The sequence below is a fragment of the Pan paniscus genome, chromosome 5 (assembly GCF_029289425.2).
Source record: "Pan paniscus chromosome 5, NHGRI_mPanPan1-v2.0_pri, whole genome shotgun sequence".
In the NCBI taxonomy this organism is placed as follows: Eukaryota; Metazoa; Chordata; class Mammalia; order Primates; family Hominidae; genus Pan; species Pan paniscus.
Genome location: NC_073254.2, coordinates 56,526,801 through 56,546,010, shown reverse-complemented (window position 1 = coordinate 56,546,010; position 19,210 = coordinate 56,526,801). Strand labels below are relative to the sequence as shown.

Genomic DNA, 19,210 nt, shown 5'->3' with positions numbered 1-19,210 from the left:
AGGCCGAGTGCAGTGGCTCACGCCTGTAATCCCAGCACTTTGAGAGGCCGAGGCAGGCGGATCACTCGAGGTCAGGAGTTCGAGACCAGCTTGGCCAACATGGTAAAACCCTGTCTCTACTAAAAATATAAAAGTTAGCCGGGTGTGGTGGCGGGTGCCTGTAATCCCAGATACTTGGGAGGCTGAGGCAGGAGAATAGCTTGAACCTCGGAGGCAGAGGTTGCAGTAGTCAGCCAAGATTGTGCCACTGCACTCCAGCCTGGGCAACAGAGCAAGACTCCATCTCAAAAAAAAAAAAAAAAAGAAAGAAAAGAAAAAAATCCAGTTAACTCTCTCCAGGTCCTACAAGCCCAAACTGGTTACTCTCTACTCAGCTTATGGCACCCAGGTTTACTTAAAGTAGAGGTCATCAAAGTTTGTGTAAAGGGCCATATAATAAATACTTTAGGTTTTGCATGTGGTACAGTCTCTACCACAACTAAACTATGCCATTATAGCATGAAAACCACCACAGATAATAAGTAAATATGGCTGCATTCCGATAAGACTTTATTTACAAAAACAGGAGGCAGGCTGCATTTGGCCCATAGGCCACAATTTACCAACCCTTAATCTAAGAAGAATAAGAACTTTCATTTTTCCAAGCAGCATCATTTGCCCTTCTGGGGCTAGAACACAAGAAACACAGCAATATCTCAAAGATGGTTTACCTTTTGGTGACTGAATTTCACATGCTAATCAGACTAGCCCAAATAAAGATTATATTGTAGGTAGCCCCAAACATTGGAAGAGAGCCCATAACAAGGAAGTAGCTACTAATCCAATCCCTACCATATTCAATTACTTCATTCCACAAGCATTAATTGAAAAATTGCTAAGTACCTCAGTTCAAAGTCACTTACGAGCAGTGATGACCATCCTCTGAGACCGTTTTGCATAAGCAGGGAGAGTGTCCACATTGAAACCTAAGAGACAGGAAAACAAAAATCACTGCCCAGACCACTGGATATTGAATACAGAAAGAATAGTAGTAGTATGGACAAATGGCTTAAACTCTGAACTCAGTGACCTTGCAGCCACGCAAAAGAAGCTCTGGCAGAATTCCCTAACAGGGAATTATGAGGCCTCTTAGATGTGTTCAGAGGAATCTCTCTTGATAACTCTCTCAAGCTCAAAGCAAATCAAGAGAACCATGAGGGAAACCAAGAACACTTAGCAGACATGCCTGATTCCTAAGGACTCCTCTCCCAGTTGCATCGAAGAACTGGAAACTGAAGGTATACTCACCCATCTCAACAAGTGTGACCACGATATCTGACAGTGTGGGCTGGGTCCTGGCTGTGTGCTCACAGTAAGACTTGGCACTTCTCCCAATTTCTGAAATGTCTAAGAGGGGATTAAAGGCATAAAACTTATTCTCAGTTCCTCAGAAAGTTAAACATAGAATTACCAGATGAGCCAACAACTCCACTCCTAGGTATATACATAAATGAACTGAAAGCAGGGATTCGAAAAGCTACTAGTACACCAATGTTCACAGCAGCATGATTCACAGTAGCCAAAAGGTAGAAACAACAGGTGAATGAACAAACAAAATGTGCTGTATACATACAATGGAATATTATTCAGCCTTTAAAAGGAAGGAAATTCTGGTAATGTCATAGCATAGATGAACTTTGAAAACATTATGCTAGACCAGGTGTGGTGGCGCAGGCCTGTAATCCCAGCACTTTGGGAGGCCAAGGCCAGTGGATCACCTGAGGTCAGGAGTTTGAGACCAACCTGACCAACATGGCGAAACCCCTTCTCTACTAAAAATACAAAAATTAGCCAGGCCTGGTGGTAGGCGCCTGTAATCCTAGCCACTTGGGAGGCTGAGAAATAGCTTGAACCTGGAAGGAGGAGGTTGCAGTGAGCAGAGATTGTGCCATTGCACTCCAGCCTGGGCGACAGAGTGAGAACTCCTTCTCAAAAAAAGAAAAGAAAAAGAAAACATTATGCTAAGGCCAGGTGTGGCGGCTCATGCCTGTAATCCCAGCACTTGGGAGGCTGAGGCAGGTGGATCACTTGAGGTCAGGAGTTCGAGACTAGCCTGGCCAACATGGCAAAACCCCAACTCTACCACAAATATAAAAAATTAGCCAGGTGAGGTGGCACACACCTGTAATCCCAGCTACTCAGGAGGCTGAAAATCGCTTGAACCTGGGAGGTGGAGGTGGTTGCAGTGAGCCGAGATGGCACCACTGCACTCCAGCCTGGGAGACACAGCGAGACTCCATCTCAAAAAAAAAGAAAAGAAAAAAGAAAACATTATGCTAAGTGAAATAAGGTAGACATAAAAAGACAAATAAAGATTCTACTTATATGAGGTATCTAGAGATGGAAAGTAGATTAGAAGTTACCAGGGGATGGAGGGGGAGGGAGAATGGGGAGTTATTGTTTATGGGTACAGAGTTTCTGTTTAGAATGATGAAAAAGTTCTGGAAATAATGTAAATGGCTGCACAACATTGTGAATGTACTTAATACCACTGAATTGTACACTTAAAAATGGTTAAAATGATAAATTTTTTTATGTATATCTCACTACCACACACACAAAAAGGTCTTATTCTCTGATGGGCAATTTTTCTTTCTTCTGCCTGAAGCTGAACCTCTATTTAAGAGTCACATTAAAGTCTTTTGGGGAAAGGGGGAAGGTTTCTAAGATGGAGTTTTTGAAGCTCGGCTCTGTGAATGAGCTTCCAAGGTGGACGGGAGGTTTCATGAATACTCTGAAGCTGTGCTGAATTTTAAACACAAAAAAAGCATTTTTTGGGGAATGGGTCCACAGATTTTATCAAATGTACAAAGGGGTCTCAAAAGGTAAAGAACTCCTACTTTAGGGGCCCAGTGGCTCAGAAAATAAAAGCAAGTGGTACTTGACAGGGAAGGGTGTCTAACAAGAGACCTACCACCTACCACCAACTCCCCTGCTACACTGAGCAAGTCACTAATACCAGCCTCTAGACATGACTTTTAAACTCTAAATTCCAAGATTGTTTCAAGAACTGCATTCTTATCTCTTGGGAACTATTAATTCATTCCTTTAGGACAAAGTTCAAAAAGTAGTAGCCTGGGAACCTGTGGCAGGCCCCAAAATCTTTTCTAAAGTCCACAGGTCAAAACTATTTTCATAATAAAATTAAGTCATTATTTGACTTTTTCACTCTCATTCTCTCAGGTAGTTTTCCTGAGTCTATGTGACTTTTGATGACATCATGGGTCTGATGAATAACAGAATATGTGAGTGTACATTCTTATTTTCAAAATTTCTTTTTTTTCCTTTTTCTTTTTTTTTTTTTGAGACGGAGTTTCGCTCTTGTTGCCCAGGCTGGAGTACAATGGTGTGATCTTGGCTCAATGCAATCTCCGCCACCTGGGTTCAAGCGATTCTCCTGCCTCAGCCTCCTGAGTAGCTGTAATTACAGGCGCCCGCCACCACACCCAGCTAATTTTTTGTATTTTTAGTAGAGACAGGGTTTCAGTATGTTGGCAAGGTTGGTCTTGAAACTCCTGACCTCAGGCGATATACCCACCTCGGCCTCCCAAAGTGCTGGGATTACAGGCGTGAGCCACCATACCTAGCCCCAAAATTTGTTTTTTCTAACGTGGCAAATACACATATACAAAAGCTACTTGGGGTCCTCAATGTTTATTAATATAAAGGTATTCTAAGAGCTGGGTGTGGTGGCACATGCCTGTAGTCCCAGCTATGTGGGAGGCTTGGGTCCAGAAGTTTGAGGCCAGCCTGGGCAACACAGCAAGACCCCATCTCTAATTAATAAGAATAAATAAATATAGGAGTTCTGAAGCCACAATGATTGAGATCACTGCTTTAGGAAAACATTTGGTATTTAAAAGTGCCAAACATCAGCTGCAGAGAGCCACCTTGCCCAAGATCACCCTTCCTGGGGTAGCCCACATCTACTGTTTGATCAAGACCTGAGTATAAAGGCAGGGCCTTTTCAGCTTGATGGGCAATAATGCTCCAGGGGTCCTGGCTAAGTTGTCCACTTCTTTATTGGGCCTGCATTGCACTCCACATTTCCCTCTGCCCAAACCTTTCTCCTACTTCCTTTCATAGTTGTTGATCCCTAAGAAACACCGTAAATACTTCCATCCCTCATCCCATCCCATCCCCCAAAAGTTCAAAACAGGGAAATATGTTGTACATGCAGAAAAGCCTCTGTAAGACCACACCCGGGCTTCTAAATCTCAACACATTTCCTTTTAAAAGTAGCTTTTCAGCTGGGTGTAGTGGCTCATGCCTGTAATCCCAGCACTTTGAGAGGCCAAGGTGGGTGGATCACCTGAGGTCAGGAGTTCAAGACCAGCCTGGCCAACATGGTGAAACCCTGTCTCTACTAAAAATACAAAAATTAGCCAGGCGTGGTGGTGCACACCTATGATCCCAGCTACTTGGGAGGCTGTGGCAGGAGAATTGCTTGAACCTGGGAGGCGGAGGCTGCAGTGAGCTGAGATTGTGCCACTGCACCCCAGCCTGGGCAACACAGTGAGACTCTGTCTCAAAAAAAAAAGGGGGGGGGGCTTTTCCCCTTCATTCTTTGTATCACACAATCTAGCATTTCATTACATAATGTGATGATATCTATTGCATGGGGAATTAGTCCTGACTCCCCAACAAAAGTCCTTAAGGGCACCCATAACTCACCAAGAGCTTAAAATCTCCCCAGCACTGAATGTTTTATATATACATCTCACTTACACTCACAACTCCATGAGGTAGAAACTGTTATCCCATTTCAGAAATGAGGAAATTGAGGTTCAGGAGATTCAGTGGCTTGCCCAAGCTATTAAGTGACAGAGTGATGATGTACACCAAGTCTATCTGATTCTAAAGCCTGTAAGTCACTTCATTATGCTCTTTTCTGTTTTTGTTGTTGTTGTTGTTGTTGGAGATGGAGCCTCACAGGCTGGAGTGCAGTGGTGCGATCTCAGTTCACTGTAACCTCTGCCTCCCAGATTCAAGCGATTCTCCTGCCTCAGTCTCCCGAGTGGCTGGGATTATAGACACCTGCCACCACGCCCAGCTAATTTTTTTTGTGTGTTTTTTAGTAGAGACGGGGTTTCGCCACGTTGGCCAGGCTGGTCTTGAACTCCTGACTTCAGGTGATCCACCCGCCTCGGCCTCCTAAAGTACTGGGATTACAGGCGTGAGCCACCACGCTCGGCCCATTGTGCTGTTTTCTTTTCTCAACTTTTTACATTAAAAAAAAATTTTTTTCTCCCCTCTTAAGAAAAAAGTTTGTTTCTTAAACCCTCTCAAACACTATCACAAAGCAGGGCACAGAACTGATGTTGGGGTTGACTCCAAGGCCAAGTGTTTCCATGTACTCACAGCTCTGCAGCATCTCTGTCAGCGTTTCCACGGATGCTTTCTCGGCACTCTCAAACCCTGCCTCTGTCAGCAAGGAGCTCACAACCACCTGCAGAGTTCTCCTCCGGGCCAGATGATAGTTATCGGCAGGGTTAGTGGACTGTTTACTTCCCGATCTCTGTGAATCAGCAGAGAGATTTTCACCCACAGGAGAAGGATGCAATCACATAGTTCATACGTGGTCAACGGCAAGCAAAGTTATTTTACTAAATAATTTTATTTTAAAAATCAGTGCTTAATGTTTACGATTTACGGATCTTGGCCAACTGAGTAAAAATTGAGCACCCAAGGTGCTTTAAATACAGAGACCACTTTTCCGCTTACCTAAAACGTACGGTCCCAATGAGATAAAATAGCAGGTCTTTTACTTTCTACTTTAGCAGATTATTAGAATACATAGCTGAAGAAACACGCATGATGGGATTAAGACGTGTCCCCCAGAAAAAAACAGGATCCCTCTCTTGTGCCTCCCATCTTCACACCATTTCATTGAAAGGGAAAATGAAAACAGTAACAAGAGGTGACCGCGAGGAGACGAGGGCAAAAAGATAAAAGCACAAAAAAGTAAGAAAGCTAAATATTTTGAAACGGGAATGCCTTTCAACTTTGGCCGGCCAATAAGAAGGCGAAAACGGCATCTTCAGACCAATCAGGGGGTGTTCCGGGCTCCCAACCCCCAACAGCGAACGAGCCAATCAAGACACAGGTCCGCCAACTCCGGAGGCCGCAGCCAAGTCCCAAGGAGGGGGCGCCTACGGCCTGAAAACACCCTCCGCCAGTCGGAGCTCATGATGCGGCTGAATTTCTGGGCATTATCTTGTTGCTCAGTCGAGGGGAAAGTTGCAGGATAGCCAAACTCTCTCGGCTCCGAGCCCGCGCTTCCTGCCCTTACCGTTCCGGAGCCACCGGCCCCAGCTGTGGCCGCCGCGTCGGCCATCTTGCTCTGGCGTAGTGTGCGCGAGCGCGGGGCGCGATGGGACTTGTAGTCGCGGGGCGGGGCGGGGCGGGGCGGGGCGGGGCGGCGTGCGCCCCTTGGTTTTCCGAAGCCCAGTCGGTTGGGGGACGCCTCCGGTGACCCCGGCTCACGTGACTTTTTTTTTTTTTTTTGGATAGAGTCTTGCTCCGTTTCCCAGGCTAGAGTGCAATGGCGCGATCTCGGTTCACTGCAACCTCCACCTCCCAGGCTAAAGCGATCCTCCCACCTCAGCCTCCGGAGTAGCTGGGATTACAGGCGGGCACCACCACGCCCCGCTAGTTTTTGTATTTTTAGTAGAGACCGAGTTTCGCCATGTTGGCCAGGCTGGTCTCGAACACCTGAGCTCAAGCAATCCGCGGCCTCGGCCTCACAACGTGCTGGGATTACAGGCGTGAGCTACCGCGCCAGCCTCACGTGACCTTTTGAGAGTGAAGTGTTCTGGGGCCTTCAGTGGCTTGGTTGTGGGCCAGGAAAACGCGCCCGGTTTCACTGAGTTAAAAGAAACCTATTTTAATATGAAAATCGGTTCTTATAAAGAGCATACCAGGAGGTCATCTACACTCGCAGGGTTTTCCAAACTTGTCTTATTATTAGTAACACCTGGCTGGGCCCAGCCCAATCCCAGTGACTTCACTCTCTGGAAGAGGGGCTTGGGAATCTTTCTCATTAAGGAGCTCCCCAGATGATTCTTCTGAGCGAGTAATGTTGGGAAACCCTGGAGCATCCAGCCTGGTGATTTTGTGCTGAGGGCCGCCCCACCTGTCAATGGCCCACTTGGAAGTAGAGCCTGGACCACCTAGTCCAAGTCTATCGCTGCATCCTGCTGCCTTCGCGCCCTCGACCCGCAAATATTTGCGAGGCAAGTCTAGGGGGCGGGAGACTTGTCCCTTGTCGCCTCACTCCCAGGGCGTGGGGTGCCCGCGGCTGCCAGTGGTTTTCTCCCTAGCCTGTCAGCCCCTCTGGCTGCGCCGTGTTCGTCCCCATTTGCAGGTGCCTGGCAGGACGCAGATTCTGGGCTTGGATCCTAACACTAGCCAGCTATGGTACTGCGGGCACTTGACCTTAATCCTCAGTGTGTCTCAGTTTCCTCTTCTGTAAAACTGGGGGAAAGATGAGATGATACACAGAAAGAGTCTGTCACAGTGCCTGACGTGTAGTAAAACTCAAGAAATCGGCCGGGCGCGGTGGCACTCGCCTGTAATCCCAGCACTTTGAGAGGCCGAGGCGGGTGGATCACCTCAGGTCAGGAGTTCGAGACCAGCCTGACCAACATGGTGAAACCCCGTGTCTACTAAAAATACACAAAATTAGCCGGGCGTGGCGGCGTGCGCCTGTAGTCCTAGCTACTCGGGAGGCTGAGGCAGGAGAATAGCTTGAATCCGGGAGGCGGAGGTTGCAGTGAGCCGAGATCGCGCCACTGCACTCCAGCCTGGGCGACAGAGGGAGACTCCGTCTCAAAAAAAAAGAAAAAGAAGTCGCTCCTCATGATGTTGTTTACTTCCTGGATAGCACGTGGAGGAGTTGCCAACGCCGGGAGGCAGCGGTCCGGGAACCCGTGCTGCCCCGGCCCCGCCGCCCACACCTGAGCCTCCGTGGTGCCCCGTCCCCGCACCTATGCCGCGGGGGGCGGGGGCTGCGAGCGGGGGTGCGCGGCGCCGGATGAGCCTCCTGGCCTCGCCGAGGGTGTACAGGGGGTGGGAGAGTCAGGCCGGGGACCGAAACTTGGCTGAGCAGAGCACCAGCCCCTTTGTCTCCTCCGCCCCCTCTTCCCCACTTCCTGCCCAGCTCTGGATCGGCGGCGCGGCGCGGACTTTGTAAACACTTCGCCACTGCAGGGGTGGAGACTGGCTCTGTTCGGATGCCGGCCGGGGGGGAGAGGTGCAATCCTCTCCTCGCGGCTGGTGGTTGCGACCACCCCCACTCCCCAAAGGCAGGCTCCGGAGGCGGCGGGACAGAGCGCCTGCGACCCCAGTCGGTGCTCCGGGGAGGTCACCTGGCGAGGAGGTAGGCTTGGGTGCTGGAGAAACCGGGGTAGATGGGATGTCAGCTCAGGCTGGAGACCATGCGTTGGGGATCGGCGCTGGGTGGGTCAATGGGGTCGCCGCATCCTCATCACTTCCCAGTTGGCACCGAAAGCTTGGCTCACTTTCCCACTGAGTGAGGTGTTCTGCACAGAATTGAAGGGCAGAGAAACCCCCAAAGGCCCTGAGCCCTCTGTATGTACACACATCGGCACAACCCCCTCCAGCTGATCTGGAAGCCCCGTGGCTTTACCGGGCTGTTGGTCTTCTCATGCCTCAAAGATGGGGTGGAAGGCCAGTAGGAGGGCAGACCAGTGTGGATGGGGAGTCTGTGAGTGCTCTGGCAAGTGCACCGGGATGAAACTGGAGGGAGGGACCCCTCAGTGGTGTCTGATTGATACATAGATGATGATCTTAGCTTCTTCTGTGTCTCTTGAAGTGCCAACAAGAGGAATAACTGAATAAATTGGTTGCTGTTACTAAGGGAGCATTAAGTTACTCATTTGCATTGATTGAACACCTACTATGTGCCTGGCATTATATGGAATGCTGAGGGTGCAATGATGTTATTCATCCACAGCTAATATGGATCACAAAACAATAGACATAGACGCCAAGTACACTGGCTGGGGTGGCTGGGAAGGCTTCAGAGAGAAAAGGACATTTGAGTTGGGTTCAGAAGGATGAAAAGCATGGAAGTCTTTGGGGGCACTTATTCCACAGAACTGGATTGAACCCCAGCTGTGGTGTTGGACACTGGAATATAGGGGTGACCCAGAAACAATTCCTGCTCCCTTTAATCCACTGTCTAACCATCAAGGGAATGAACAGGATGAATCCCAGAAAAGGCAGTTTTCTGGGCTGGGTCCCAAGAACCCAGGAATTCCCAGCTGGGTACAGCTGGGAGGGTCCACCTGGGGGTGATGTGACGGTCCACACAATCCTGGGCACCCCCTCCTCATCCCTGGACTCTGAGACTGTTTCCTCTGATGAGTCCTTGCCCTCTGCCTACCACCTCATTTCTCTTTGGGACCAGACGTGGATAGAGAAGTGGATCTCCCTTTGCTTCCTCACAGATTCTTCTGGCCGTTCAATTCTGGGGCTCCTTCGGGAAATGACTGACACAGCAATTTATGAATTCATTCAGCACCTATTTGCTATGGCCATACTCCATCTGCACAGGCTATTCCCACAGCTGTTGGGGATGTCATGGTAATCAAATCAGAGTTTCTTCCCCTGGAACTTAACACTGAAAGCCTCTGATAATTGTAGCAGAGTCCTAGTCTATGCCAGTTATTGAGATCATGACCTCCATGGTCCCAAACATCTTCTCCTTCCGGCTTCCCCTTCCCTCAAGGGCTTAGAATACTAGCTAACAGTTACATAACACTGTCAGGTACTCTTCTAAGTGGCTTAGAGATCATATCTCATTTAAACCTCCTAATATAGTCCTATGAGGTAGGCATTAGGATTCTCTCCATTTTATAGACGAGGAAACGCAGGCACTGGAGATAAGTAATCTTCCTTCAGACACAAGAAACAAATGGCAGAGCTGGGATTTAAACCTAGGTCACTTGATTTGGGAGGCTTTATTCTTAACCGTTAGGCTAGCCTGCCTCCTTCGCTGACCACAAAAAATGTGCACTTGAGCCAGGAACTTAGGAGTTTCCTAAAGGGAGTCTGTGGTCCTGTATCTTGGATGATACAGCCATCTGTTAGCTGAGCCATAGGCTGGTACTGTTTACAGTGAGCCCAGCAGGCCTGGAATAGGGTTGTGGGAACTGCACAGAGCTGGTATCCTTTCCTGATGGCTGTGTGTGTGTGTGCGTGCGTGCGCGTGTGTGCGTGCGTGCGCGTGTGTGCGTGCACACAAACGTATGAATGTTTTCCCCTGTGTAAGCCTCACTCAAAGGGAAAGGGGGAATATGAATAAACCGGGAGGAATGAACTAAGATTATATCCAAGAAAGAACTTCTCAACTTGGACGTGATGTGCCAGAATCTGGGGATTTGGGAAACCAAGACACCTCTTTTGTTGGGAATTAAGAATAGCAGAGATGCTCACATTCTAGATGTGCATTCCAGCTTGGTAGATGAGTAAGGAAGATGGCCAAGGAGTGGGTCCAGGCTTAAGATGCTCACACCTCTCTTTCCCACAGCTCCTGCTTCCAAAGCTGCATCTGTATATCCTACCCAGTCCCTCCAGACAGGCTGGGATAATGCTGGTGAAGCAAGCGAGAGCACAGGACAGTTTCCATGGATTCCAGCCCCTTTTCCACCTCCTTTCTGAAACGCTTTTAAATTTCTTACAAGGGCCCTCCCCACAGGTTTGGGGAGGCCTTGAGGCGGTCCCTCTCTGCCTGCAGTCAAAGCACTTCGTGCATCTGTCTTTGAGAAAGGGATGTGTGTTGGGGGCATGGGTATTGATGCTGGGAGTCGAGGGTGGGAACTGGGTGGAGGGTGGCTGCACTGAGAAAACGGGTAAGCAGGATGTGAACCTTAAGAACTATAAACCTCCAAGCTGCTCTTCTCCCACGCACGCACCTTCCTCCCTCACTCGCTGGTAGGGTGGGGTGCAGCGGAGCCCTTGGCACGCCCTGGCCCCCTGCCCCAGGCACTGGCTTGGCTGTGGAGAACAGGTTGTACTCTTGAAAAACCACAAGAGGAAGTTTAGGGAGGGCTGGGGGTGGGGAAAGTTCTGGGGCCCCTGCCAAGTTTCCCTTTCCCTGCTGAGCAGTAGATGTGTTTATCTTGCCCTCAAAGACATTTAAATTTTAAATCCTCAAGTTTCAAAGAGCTGTCAAGGCCTGCCCCTTTCTAGGGGTGGCAACAGACACTGCTAGAAATGGCATTGGAACAAGTTACCCATCTGTTGGAATTCACCTGGGATTCGTGCAGGTTGAGAAAGGCTAATTCCAGAAAGTCTCTTCTTTGGCCCCTTCACTTTTCTCTTCCCCAAAGCATTTCCTACAACCTTTAAACTCAGAGGAATGTGGCTGTAATTGCCACTTAGGAGCTGAATGGTGTTGTGGGAGCTGTCCCTAAGTTTTTACCTGTACTGTCTCATTTAATATTTATTCACCACAACTCTAGGTAGTAAACACCTCTATCTCCAATTTACAGATAGGAAACAGGCTCAGAAAGGCAAACTTGCTCAAAGTAATTTAGCTAGTAAGTGGCAGAGCTTGGAGTTGAACAAGGATCTATCTGATTTCAAAGTCTAGGCTCTTTACTCGTGAATTAACTCTCAGTCTGAGCATTGACTTTCCTAATATATCAAACACTGAGACAGGGAGGCTGAAATATAAAGGGATTTTTAAAAATGCTGCTGCTAGTATGGGAGAGGGATAGAATTGGAAGGGATTCCTTGGAAGTTAATGTATTTAAGAAAGGATAGCCACTGGGCACGGTGGCTCACGCCTGTAATCTCAGCACTTTGGGAGGCCAAGGTGGGTGGATCACGAGGTCAGCAGTTCGAGACCAGCCTGACCAACATGGTGAAATCTCATCTCTACTAAAAATACAAAAAAAAAAAAAAAAAAGTTAGCCGGGCGTGGTGGCACGGGCCTGTAATCCCAGCTACTCAGGAGGCTGAGGCGGGAGAATCACTTGAACCCGGGAGGCAGAGGTTGCAGTGAGCCAAGATCACGCCATCGCACTCCAGCCTGGGCAACAGAGTGAGACTCCGTCTCAAATAAATAAATAAATAAATAATTAAAAGGAAAGAAAGAAAAGATAGCCAAGTTAAAAAAAGATGCAGGAGGTGAGAGGTCAGGTCAAATTCTGGAAGATTGCAGCAAAGGGGAAGATTTAGGAGGAATACTATAGCTGTATGCAAATATTTAAAAGTTTGCCCTGGCAAACCTTGAAGCAGGGGGTTAGTGGGACTAGTGGAGGCAGATTTTCAAAAAACGTAGAACTTTCTAACAAATGGGGCTTAGAGCTCTTGCTGTAAGAGGGGCCTCTGCCAGCAAGACGACCTCAAAGCCCCTTCGCCTGTAAACCCCTGATGTGATTTTCCCCCTGCTTTCCTCTTCTATGTCATTCTTTGCTCTCCCATACTCCCTGGCCCATGGTAGTCCCTGATCGTCCACCAGGTGGAGCTGTTGCCCAGTGTGTCACCCTGGGGTGACTGGATTGGGTGAAGAGTGTTGCCGGGTTCTTCAGGCGCTGACTGGTTTCAAGGGGCCTCTGCTCCCAGCCCATCACCAGCTGTTTACACACCGGGGCCCAGAGAACTGCTTTTGATCCAGCAAAGCCCCCATAAAAGGTGCTCTTCTGTCTTGTCCAGGCTCTGGCCAGAATGTGCAGGCCTCCGCCTCTGCGGCATACACCCGTCCCCAGGTCAGGGATTTCTTCCACATCTTCTCTTTCCCCTTCCTGACTGTCCTTTCCCTTTGAGAGAGAGGGACCTGTGTGTCCAGAGCAGAGGGCAGGACCAACGGCCCTGCGAGCCAGCAGGGTAGCTAATGTGGCATGGCCTTTTATGCCCTTCAAAGGGCATGACACCTGTGTCATCTCCCGGAAGGGGCCTCAGGAGCCCCACCTCTCTGAAACTATTTGCACTCAGTGGCCTGACCAGTTCTCCCACCCTGGGTGAAATTCCCCAGGACAGTCGTTCCTGAGGTGAGGGCTGAGGGGTTATCTCTGGAAGGAGAGGGTTGCTGGTACCTCCATCGTTGGCCCAGATCTGCTTGCTGCCCGCTCAGACCTTTAGAGAGGCACAGAGCCACTGGGCCTCCAGGGACACAGAGGCAGAGCCCAGAATGAGCAAGGACACCCTGATTTTTTTGAGACAGGGTCTCACTCTGTCGCCCAGGCTAGAGTGCAGTGGCGTGATCTCGGCTCACTGCAGCCTCGACTTCCCAGGCAGAGTTGATCTCCCCATCTCAGCCTCCTGAGTAGCTGGGACCACAGGTGTGGCGCCACCATGCTCAGCTAATTTTTTATTATTTTTTTGAAATGGAGTCTCACTCTGTCGCCCCGGCTGGAGTGCATTGGCACGATCTTGGCCCACTGCAACCTCCGCCTCCCAGATTCAAGTGATTCTCCTGCTTCAGCCTCCCAAGTAGCTAGGATTACAGGCACCTGCCACCACACCCAGCTAACTTTTTGTATCTTTGACGGGGTTTCATCATGTTGGCCAGGATGGTCTCGAATTCCTGACCTCATGATCCATCCGCCTCGGCCTCCCGAAGTGCTGGGATTACAGGTGTAAGCCACCGCGCCCAGCATACTCAGCCAGTTTTTTGTAGAGATAGTGTTGCAGTTTCACCCTGTTGCCCAGGCTGGTCTTGAGCTCCTGGACCCAAGCAGTCCTCCTGCCTCGGCCTCCCAAAGTGCTGAAATTACAGGCATGGGCCACTGTGCCTGGCCAGAGACACCCATTTTGCAGGTGAGCAAACCAAGGTACTGAGAGGTCTAGCAGCTTGCTTCCGTACACACAGCCCATCTGTGGCTGAGCTGGAAGTCTGACTCAGCCATTTGGCTGTAACATTTGTGCATGTAACCACTAATCTGTGCCATCTCTCATGGAGTGGTCGAGAGAGCCTCTATAGACAAACGACCCCACTTCGAGTCCTAGCTCAGCTCCTTTCTGGCTGTGTGAAAGTTTCTTTGTCTGTAAAATGGGCATAACTATAGACCCCACCTCTCTGGGTAATGGCGAGAATTAATAATAACCAATATTAGTTGAATGCCTACTATATGTCAGGTATCTTTTTTGCATCCTCACAGCAGACCATGAGGGAGGCATTATTATTCTGCTTTTTATACATAAGGAAACTGAGGCACAGGGGAGGCAGAGAGACTGCAGGATTAAGACTTCCGGCCGGGCGCAGTTGCTCATTCATGTAATCCCAGCACTTTGGAAGGCTGAGGCGGGTGGATCACCTGAGGCCAGGAGTTCGAGACCACCCTGACCGACATGGAGAAACCCCGTCTCTACTAAAAATACAAAATTAGCTGGGTGTGGTGGTGCATGCCTGTAATCCTGGCTACTCGGGAGGCTGAGGCAGAAGAATCGCTTGAACCCAGGAGGCAGAGGTTGCGGTGAGCCGAGATCGCGCCATTGCACTCCAGTCTGGGCAAGAAGAACGGAACTCTGTCTCAAAAAAAAAAAACCCACTTCCGAGCCTACACTTCCCTAGGATTATGAGGCAGTACACACAAAGCCCTGCTGAGTGGTGGGCAGGCCATACGTCCTTTGAGTGATAGCTGCTGTCATTATCACCATATCATGGGCATCATCGTCTCCCAGACAGAGGTCCTCGGGGTGGATATGGGGCCATCTAGATCCAAAGAGACAGCCCTGGTTTCTTTCCTCACCATCCCACCTATGGCTTCATGTTACCCTCTTTTCTAAAATAAAAATCGGTCCACAAGTTCTGGCCTGTGGTCAGACAGTTGGACAGAATATTTGAAGCTGGGGCTGTCCCAGAAACTCCCAGTTCTGGCCCCAGCTTTTGCTGCTCCAACTCACCCTCCCTCTTGTTCTCTGTTCTCTTCCTTCTCTGCTGTTCCTCCCTGCCACCTCCCCTGAGGTCCCTGAGTTCTGGGAAAGGAAGCCGGAGCAGGGGCCTCAGACAGAGGCAGACCTTGAGCTCCAATTTGGGCTCCAGATGGAGGAGGGAGGACCAGCCAGGGGCAGGAGCATGAGGCGCAGAGGGCCCCCAGTCCGCCTGTCCCTGGGAAGACGTCTGTTTATTATTCGCAAAGTCTTAAGCTCTGGTTTGTTAAGCTTTGCCATGCTGGGTGCTGTGGAATCCACTGGGAATAAGGCCCAGGGGAGGTTTATTCTACTCTGGCAAATGGCTATCACAAAGCTGTCTTTGGGTTATAGAGGGGAGGAGTGCTGTTTCCTCCCAGCAGCGGGCCCCTAGGATGCAAGGCTGCCTTTTCCTTTCCTCCCAGCTCCATTGTCTTTTCTGTAAGCGGTGTCTGCTATAGAACCACAAACTTGGAGACTCTTCAAATGTGGCATCTATTTTCATCCTGGGGTTACAAGCCCTCAGATGTACTGAGTGACTGAGCGTAGGCCAGGGCATAGAACATGCTAGTTTTCTCCAGGCCTTCTCTTCCTTCTTTCCAGTCAGCTGGTACCTGCTGGTCCTGGGGGAACTCCCATCTTTTCTTTGAATTCTACCTCTAGGACCCAACTGAGTTTTTCTCTCATATCCCTTGATCTCCGAGGGTACAGCCTTTTCCGGCCTGGGCCCAGCCTTTTGGGTTCTTAAAACTTTTTACTGTCACTGGACTTGAGCTGGGTGCCTCCTGGGTGGTCCTCAGAAAGTTTTTCCTCCCACCTGTTTCTTCTCTGCCTTTCCTCTGACACAGGTTCTAGAAGTCATTTTTGGTGCTTCTTGTGGGAATCTGTTGTGTGGCTTTTCTCTGAATCCTCATGTGTTCCCAGACACATGGCACTCAAGATGTTGGTGATAATAATAGTGCATCTTCATACAACACTTCCATGTGCCAGGGGCTGTTGTAAGTGCTGCCATATCCTGTATGCCATTTGTACATAAGTCAGTTTATAATAAGTATGGATATTTATTAACCCATTTCTCAGCTATTCCTCACAAACATATCCTATGAGGTTTTTGTTTGTTTGTTTGTTTGTTTTTGAGATGGAGTCTTGCTCTGTCACCCAGGCTGGAGTGCAGTGGCACGATCTCGGCTCACTGCAACCTCTGCCTCCTGGGTTCAAGCAGTTCTCTGCCTCAGCCTCCCTAGTAGCTGGGATTACAGGCACCCACCACCACACCCAGCTAAATTTTGTATTTTCAGTAGAGACTGGGTTTCACCATGTTGGCCAGTCTGGTCTGGAACTCCTGACCTTGTGATCCACCCACCTCAGCCTCCCAAAGTGCTGGAATTACAGGCATGAGACACTGTGCCTGGCCGAGGTTTTTTATTTCGCAGATAAAGCCCCTGAGGCACAGAGGTTAAGTATCTAGTCCAAAGTCATATAGCTGGTTGTATTGAGAGCCTGGTGGCTGAAATAACTCTGACCTCAGTCAGACTTTTCTTTTTTGTTGTTTTTGTTTTTGTTTTGAGACAGAGTCTCGCTCTGTTGCCCAGGCTGGAGTGCAATGGCACGATCTCAGCTCACTGCAACCTCCACCTCCTAGGTTCAAGTGATTCTCCTACCTCAGTCTCGTAAGTAGCTGGGATTACAGGCTCCCACCACCATGCCCAGCTAATTTTTGTATTTTTAGTAGATACAGGGTTTCGTCATGTTGTCCAGGCTGGTCTTGAACTCCTGACTTCAGGTGATCCACCCGCCTCAGCCTCCCAAAGTGCTGGGATTACAGGCGTGAGCCACTGTGCCCGGTTCAGACTTTTCATGCATACTGTGTGCACCACACACGTGTGTGTGCACATGTGTATCCACCTACCAGGGCAAGTGTGAGATTACACTGGGTTCCCTGTTGAGACATTGTCACGTACACAGTCTCAGGACTAGTAGAGCAGGCTGGTAGGCCCCTGACTGCCTGTGTGCGTGACATGCAGGGATGCATGGAGATGTGATGGTGTTGACACGAATCCCCCCGGGCAAGCCCAGAGCATCCTGGATCCCCCAGTGCCTTCTGGCCAGTGCTTTAGGATTGTCCACTAAGCCAAGAAGGTGGAAGGGAAGGAGCAAGGGTGCCCCAGCCCTGCCACAGCAGGAAGGTCAGGTGTCACACACAGCCCCGGAAGCAGGAGTGGGTGGTGGTGAATGTGAGCTCTGCTAGGTGGGGCTGGGCCCTAACCTATCTGGGGAGCTCTGGTTGAATCAGCCCAACCACAGCCACCCCAACTGCGGCAATGGTGCAAACAAGCTTTTCCTCCAGCTGCCCCTCCAATGCTCATTTTCCTTTCCTCGCTCTTGTATGAGACTCAGGCTTTGGGAGGAGTGTGCGATTAGGCCAGCAGCTGAGAGCGTAAGTCTGGAGGGGGTGGTTCAGCTGGGTCCTAGTGCAGGACCTCTCACCTTGGCCTTCAAGTGACACCTGAGACCTTCACCCAGCAATGGGTGGCAGCCCTGGCCTAGAGGGGATGCCACATACCCTGTCCAGAGGACAGGACTACATGGGTCGAGGACTCCTGGGCTCAGTCACCTAGTATATTCATCCAACATCTGTAAGTCTCAGAGGTCTTGGAACCATTCACTTGTCCATTCTTCATGTAGTGGAGCCACATTTGACGCAGTGTTGGGTTCAAAGTCAGTGTAAAAACAAGACACACATCAAAGTTACTATTAAAGTCTCTATTTTAAAGAGACTGCTCATAAAACACAGGATACATGATTTGGACATTCTCTTCCATTTCTAAGATTCCTCAGCATGGCCAGTTTTTGTTGGAACACAGGCTCTGGTCTTTGGTTAAGCATTATGTTAAGCCTGGGTGAAGGGATCACATCATATAAATAGTACATAGGTTTCTGTGGTTGGTTGGTGTCTCTTCCAGTAGATATAACTGAATTTATGACCGTTAAATATGCACATTTAGGAATTCAGTATGCATACTTTTATGGTCTAGCTGGGCCTCAAGAAAGGTTTCAACTACAGTGCTGTGGGAATCTGGAGGAAGGAGTGGTTGCTTTTGCATGAGTTAACCAGGAATTTCTTCTCAAAGGTGCCATTTGAGGAGATAAAAGAAGAATGGATTAGATGAGAAATTATTCCGGAGCAGTTTTAAATGGTGGTTGCTTTTGGGTCTTTTTACTCTTCCGAATGTTCTGAGTTTTTTACTGAAGGCCATATTATAGAAATAATTTTTATGTTATTTCTATGGCAATTATTAGGCTTATTTCTTATTCTTTTTCTATAGTATTACTGATTATTTCTTATTTCTAAAAGAACTGGTGGTTATTTCTATAATCACTATTATTTGTAGAACAATAATTATTTTTGATATGCCCACTTCTTGCTTTTTTTTTTTTTTTTTTTTTTTTTAAGTTGAGATGGGGTCTCACTCTGTCACCCAGGCTAGAGTGTAGTGGCACAGTCTCAGCTCACTGCAGCTCCTGCCTCCTGGGATCAAGCAGTTCTCCTGCCTCAACCTCCCAAGTAACTGGGACCACAGGCACAAGCCACCACGCCCAGTTAATTTTTTGTATTTTTGGTGGAGACAGGGTTTTGCCATGTTGCACAGGCTGGTCTTGAACTCCTGGGCTCAAGCGATCTGCCCACCTTGGCCACCCAAAGTGCTGGTATTACAGATGTGAGCCACTGCACCCTGCCCTAATATAGTTAAAAAAAATCCAGCAGCACAATGGGGCCAAGAGGTAAAAATGTGAATAAGGGTAAAGAATACCAAGAACTAGATAACCAGGCTTGGAATTGGGCATTTTATAGACTGACATATTAGGTCTACTGCAGCAATTTTTAAGCCTTCTGATCTCAGGACCACTTTACATTCTGAAAAATTATTGAGGATCCCAAAGAACTTTTTTTTTTTTTTTTTTGAGACCGAATCTCACTCTGTCGCCCAGGGTGGAGTGCAATGGCGCAATCTCGGCTCACTGCAACCTCCGCCTCCCGGGTTCAAGCGATTCTCGTGCCTCAGCCTCCTGAGTAGCTGGGATTACAGGCATGTGCGACCACACCCGGCTAATTTTTGTATTTTTATTAGAGACAGGGTTTCACCATTTTGGTCAGACTAGTCTTGAACTCCTGACCCCATGATCCGTCTGCCTCGGCCTCCCAAAGTGCTGTGATTACAGGCGCATGCCACTATGCCTGGCCAGAACTTTTGTTTTTTAGGCTATACCTAATAATCGGTGCACCCGA

At 48.9% G+C, this 19,210-nt stretch overlaps 2 protein-coding genes across 8 annotated transcripts in view; one reads left to right on the top strand and one right to left on the bottom strand.

Moving 5' to 3' along the window:
• Positions 1-6,941, bottom strand: part of TAF8 (TATA-box binding protein associated factor 8) — a 41,775-nt gene extending 34,834 nt beyond the window's left edge. For 2 of the 6 annotated variants that reach the window (XR_004671976.3, XM_008958794.6), the window contains exons 1-4: positions 6,332-6,932; positions 5,401-5,557; positions 1,288-1,386; positions 903-965 (exon numbers count right to left, since the gene is read on the bottom strand). Coding sequence is in view for 5 of the 6 variants with exons in the window: in XM_008958794.6 (XP_008957042.1) it covers positions 903-965; positions 1,288-1,386; positions 5,401-5,557; positions 6,332-6,376 (364 nt within the window). In the remaining variant the exon portion in view is untranslated. Of the gene's footprint in view, positions 1-902; positions 966-1,287; positions 1,387-5,400; positions 5,558-6,331 lie in introns of all 6 variants that reach the window. The other 4 variants (XM_055113599.2, XM_055113598.2, XM_063604895.1 and 1 more) reach the window with 3 other exon arrangements.
• Positions 6,942-8,027: 1,086 nt separating this feature from the next.
• Positions 8,028-19,210, top strand: part of CCND3 (cyclin D3) — a 111,673-nt gene continuing 100,490 nt past the window's right edge. The window contains exon 1 of one of the 2 annotated variants that reach the window (XM_008958796.4): positions 8,028-8,419. The gene's annotated coding sequence lies outside the window, so the exon portion shown is untranslated. The remainder of the gene's footprint in view (positions 8,420-19,210) is intronic. The other variant, XM_008958798.4, reaches the window with a different exon arrangement.